At 43.6% G+C, this 5,430-nt stretch overlaps 1 protein-coding gene and 1 pseudogene across 1 annotated transcript; both read left to right on the plus strand.

The window, feature by feature from the left end:
• The first annotated feature begins 389 nt into the window (after positions 1-389).
• Positions 390-1,005, plus strand: LOC116914994 (annotated as a pseudogene).
• Positions 1,006-1,051: 46 nt separating this feature from the next.
• On the plus strand, positions 1,052-1,845 carry LOC116914798 (non-specific lipid-transfer protein-like). Its single transcript, XM_032919248.1, has one exon. It carries the CDS (start codon positions 1,123-1,125, stop codon positions 1,552-1,554), a length of 432 nt encoding a protein of 143 aa, XP_032775139.1. The 5' UTR covers positions 1,052-1,122; the 3' UTR covers positions 1,555-1,845.
• The last annotated feature ends 3,585 nt before the right edge of the window (positions 1,846-5,430 follow it).

Below are 5,430 nucleotides of genomic sequence, written 5' to 3' on the forward strand. Positions count from 1 at the left end.
CTGCTAGGATTTGAACTCAGGACATCTGGAAGAGCAGTCAGTGCTCTTAACCACTGAGCCATCTCCCCAGCCCACTAAAGTGTCTTTCTTCAAAGCAGCTCAGGAGCTCAGGAGCTCAGGAGCCACCCTGAACTAAACAGTGAGTTCCAGGACAGCCAGGGATACACAGTGAGACCCTGTGCCAAACAAAGAAACAAAAACCAAAACAACAAAGCAACCTTAAAAAACCCATCCCAAACCAAACAAACAAACAAAAATAGACTTTACAACTTTTATTTTGTCTTTTTTTTTTCCTTCCCCAGGGCCTTGTGCTCTACGACTGAGCTAAGTCCCCAACCCTAAAAATAGACTTTAAAAATGTCAGAGGAACCCCTCCTCTAGGATGTGGCTGAGCTGAAGCACGCAGGCGGGAGACTCTGCAGAATCCACGGCCCTGAGCATCTGAGCGCTCTTCAAGTCTCCGATTAAATTTTTAAAATGGCCTCCAGTAAAACTACATTGCAAAAAATGGGAAAAAAGCAGAATGGAAAGATTAAAAGAGTTGAAGAGGCTGAGCCTGAAGAATTTGTGGTAGAAAAAGTACTGAACCGTCGTGTAGTGAACTATTTCGTGAAGTGGAAGGGGTTTACAGATGCCGATAATACTTGGGTACCAGGAGAAAATTTAGATTGTCCAGAATTAATTGAAGCACTTCTTCATTCTCGAAAAGCTGGTAAAGAAAACGATGGTCCAAAAAGGAAATCTTTATCTGATAGTGAATCCGATGAGAGCAAATCGAAGAAGAGAGATGCTGCTGACAAGCAAAGGAGGCGAATATGAAGTGGCCTCAGATTGTCATCGCCTTCTATGAGGAGAGGCTGCCTTGGCTTTCTTGTCCCGAAATGAAGTACAATAATTGTTTGCATATATGTATATACATATATATATACACAAATATTATATGTATATATACATAATCTGGATCTTGGGTTTTGAATTACTAGTGTGGAACAAATAGCATCCTGATGAAAATCAAGTCTGATATGCTAGTTTTGAAAGTATTGGCAGGAGGTTCCCGGGGCAAAGGTGGCTCTGCAGCACAATTTAGGCCTTGGAGGAGCTGCTGTTGTCACCCTCTACAGAATGGGTTTTCCCGAAGCTGCCAGCTCCTTCAGAACGCACCAGATTTCAGCTGCTCCCACCAGCTCTGCAGGGGATGGATTCAAGGCAAATCTCATTTTTAAGGAAATCGAGAAGAAGCTTGAAGAGGAAGGGGAAGAGTTCGTGAAGAAAATCGGTGGCATTTTTGCCTTCAAAGTGAAGGATGGCCCTGGGGGCAAAGAAGCTACGTGGGTGGTGGACGTGAAGAACGGCAAAGGATCGGTGCTTCCGGATTCAGATAAGAAGGCTGACTGCACAATCACCATGGCTGACTCAGACTTGCTGGCTTGGATGACTGGTAAAATGAACCCTCAGTCGGCCTTCTTTCAAGGTAAACTGAAAATTGCCGGTAACATGGGCCTGGCCATGAAACTGCAAAGCCTGCAGCTTCAGCCGGACAAAGCTAAGCTGTGAAGAGTCCCTTTGGCAACCTCAGGACATCAAGATGAGATGTGTGGATACGTAGAAATCCATGTCTCCCTGTCAGGACTTAGACTGACACTTCCCGAATAGCATGAGATAGATTTCTTGCTAGGTGGCTGTGGCCAATTGTATTTCCCCCAAGCCGGGGGTGCAAAGGGCCTCCCAGGCTACACTGCTGCTTTGAGGACTTGCATTCTACTGTGCTTCATGAAGCTACTATGTTAATGATGGTTTGGGGTAAACTTGAGTTTCAGAATAAAGTTCAGAATAGTAAAATCTAAAGACTGTGTAAACAGAGCCCTTGTTTTGCTTAGAAGTACATTTAAGGATTGTTGTGTTGGACACTCGGTGCGACAGTTTCCCCTTAGGGGGACTGGAGAAGAAACATATTTCCAGAGTTGACCAGGAATTAGTGCCTCACACTTAATTACCTGCATCAGTTTCTCACTAATAGTTCTTAAAATAAAATTCTCTACTGAGTGTTTTAAAAAAAAAAAAAAAAAGAAAGTATTGACAGTAGTTCGGATATTTTTGGTTTTCGTTCTGCGCCAAAAGGCACTGATTCCTTTGAGCGAGTGAGAGCTCTCTGTAGTTGCTTCCTGTAACAGTAGAGTACCTGACACCATGTTGTATTTCCTCGGCTTGAAAAACAGCTTTTCTTAAATGCTGGGGAGATTTTACAGTCATGACTCAAGTCAGAACTTATTTTTAACTTGGACACAGAAGGACCATTCTGGGTTTGTGTGTGTGTGTGTGTGTGTGTTGTGTGTGTGTGTGTTTGTATGCAGTGTATGCATAAAACACTTACATAACCTGTCTGTTTTAGCTTGTTTTTAATACTCAAAAGAGCTGAACATGAAAACACAGGTTGATGAGAGACCATCACCGTGAACATTTTCCTGAAACCATAACCTTTCAGATTAAGCAGAGTCTGTAATGTATTGGATAGTTTAAAACCAACCCCATCAGAATTGATGTATTATCAAGTAAATACAGTAGTTTATTTTCATACTAACTCCACCTTCAGAAAACGGAATTAAACAAAGTAGTAGCATGATTTAACAACAAGGCTTGGCCGAGTGTGGTGGTGCGCACCTTTAATGCCAGAACTCTAGAGGCAGGTGGAGCTGTGATTTAAGAGGCCAGCTGATCTACAGAGGCAGGTCCGGGTCAGCCGGTCTGTGTAAAGGTTCATCTGGATGAACCATTCCTTTGTAGGAAGTTAAGATCTGTACTAAAAGGTTATGATTCATGGAATCTGTTTGGTGTGGAAGTAGAATCATGGTTAGAGCTGATGTTGGCCATTAAGTCCTGCTGTGGTTTAGTCCCTGGAAGCTCTGGTTGGTTGGCGTTGTTGTTCATATGGGGTCTCAAGTCCCTTCAAGCTCTTTCAGTCCTTTCTCTGATTCCTTCAACCGGGGTCCCGTTCTCAGTTCACAGGTTTGTTGCTGGCATTCACCTATGTATCTGCCGTATTCTGTCTGTGTCAATAAATAGTTTTATATCCCTTTAAAAAAAAATGTCAGAAGAGAAATGGAAATGACACGATGTTCACAGAATTAATTTTTAGCTTCCCAAAGGTTTCTCATTCTCCTCTTTATGTTCTTTTCAGTCCTTCTTCACTACACGTAACTTCAGAACTGAGAAGCAAAACTCATCTTGTTTTCATAGATGGGTTTTCATAGATGTCTATGCCCATCCCTGAATATTGACTGGCATAGCTCTCTGACTACCAAGCCCGAGTGTGATTTCTTAGATATTAAAGATTCTCTCCTCCCGGAAGCTATTTAGAAACAAGTTCATGTAACACTTAATCCCTGTGTACATAGCAGAGGAGTGATTCACTAATTATATAAGCTTTGGACTTTCCAGGAACACCTAAGGAATTTAGACATCCTAGGGAACTATATTTTCTTTTCTTTTTTAATATTTTATTTTATTTTTTTTATTACAGTACACTGTAGCTGTTTTCAGACACACCAGAAGAGGGCATCAGATCTCATTACAGATGGTTGTGAGCCACCATGTGGTTGCTGGGATTTGAACTCAGGACCTCTGGAAGAGCAGTCAGTGCTCTTAACCACTGAGCCATCTCTCCAGCCCGGGAGCTATATTTTCTTTGCACCGGGTCAGATTCGAACACTTTCCTGTATATGTGAATATTTCTAAGTTGACGACTCAGATCTTAAAGTCTTGAAAGTCTTGAGAGTCATAGTTTTCGTACCTACGAGGCAAAGGATTTTCTATATTTAGGTATCTAAACTTTGATACGTTTTTTTTTTTTTTTTTTTTTTTTTTTTTTTTTTATGGGGGACTTTAGTGACAGCTAAATCCCCAACCCCGGTTTTCTGGGAAGGACAGATTTCAAGGACAGTTATGACTATGGAAAGAATTCCTAACACCCCAGTGTAGTGGTACACACCTGTAATGTCAGACCTTCAGGGACGGAGGCAGAAGGACCACAGATTCGAGGCCAGCAAGGATTCATAGCAAGATTCAGCCTTAAAACCTAAATCACTGGCACCACATAACTGTATACATTATAATCTTGATTGAAGGAGGAGTAGGAGAGGGAAGAGAGGAAGGAGGAGAAAAAGAAGGAGGAGGAGGAGGTTAGGAAGTAGAAGAAGGAGAGGGGTTGGGAATTTAGCTCAGCGGTAGAGCGCTTGCCTAGCGATCACAAGGGCCTGGGTTCGGTCCTCAGCTCAGGAGCTCATGAGTAACCCAGGCCTGTAACTTTTTTTATTTTTTTATAGTTATTTTTACTTATTTCATGAATGGGGTACACTGGCTCTGTCTACAGACACACCAGAAGAGGGCATCAGATCCCGTTTCGGATGGCTGAGAGCGACCTTGTCAGTGCTGGGAATTGAACTCGGGACCTGTGGTGGAACAGTCTTCACCGATGAGCCATGTCTCCAGCCCAAGACTGTAATGTTCAATCCTCTCTTCTTGAGTACCAAAAAAAATCAGTCCTGGCCATGGTAGGGCCCTCCTGTAATTGCTACACAAAGTCTACACAGATGAGGGAATTCACTGAGCGTGGTGTTTCCTTGCCACCGAAAATGCCCCTTAAAGCCATCAGAATTTTCTCTTTTCTAAAAAACTAAACTGTAGAGAAAATACAACTCCATTCCCTGTTCTGACTCCAGCCCTGGTTCCGTGCACCATCCCACTGCCGCTCTCTGTGACCATCACCATGCAGGTCTGTCTCTGGGCACCAGGGCACCATCCCACTGCCGCTCTCCATCTGATCTCTCCCTAGTGATTCTCATGCGTGTCTCTACCTTGGTCCTACACTTCCTACTTCATGCATTGCCATCCTAGTGTGAGGGAAAAGGTAAACAGTACTTGGTCTGAGGAATCGTGACCTTTCACCCTAACTTCCTCTTCCCTCTGTCCCATGACCCCTCTGCTCCACCTTCACTGAGGAAAAGGTCACAACATTTCCTACTTAATATGGCTGCTCTGAGCCAGACGTGCTAGGGCAGACTGGAGTCCCAGCAGCCCTCACTGAAGCCTAGAGAGCTGGGGATGCCAGGACATCCTCACCCATGTAGTCAGATGGAGGCAGCTGGAGCAACACAAGGCCTTGTCTCTAAATGGCTGTTGGGCTAAGGTAAATTGTTGTTCACTTAAATTATTTTGACACTTTAGACATGACAGCCGCAACTGACCTTTGATTTGATGGGTCCTATGTGGAGCTTATAGTTATGGAAGTCCCTAAGATTATCAAACCTCACAGCACCCGGAGCATAACAGGGGATGTGGGCAGCTTGACCCTGGGTTAAATCAAGCCAGTTTTTTCAGGGTGAGCAACAATATAAAATGATTGGAAGGCACGGAACAAAATGGCTGCAGCTGAGC

Source organism: Rattus rattus, chromosome 13, assembly GCF_011064425.1.
Source record: "Rattus rattus isolate New Zealand chromosome 13, Rrattus_CSIRO_v1, whole genome shotgun sequence".
NCBI lineage: Eukaryota > Metazoa > Chordata > Mammalia > Rodentia > Muridae > Rattus > Rattus rattus.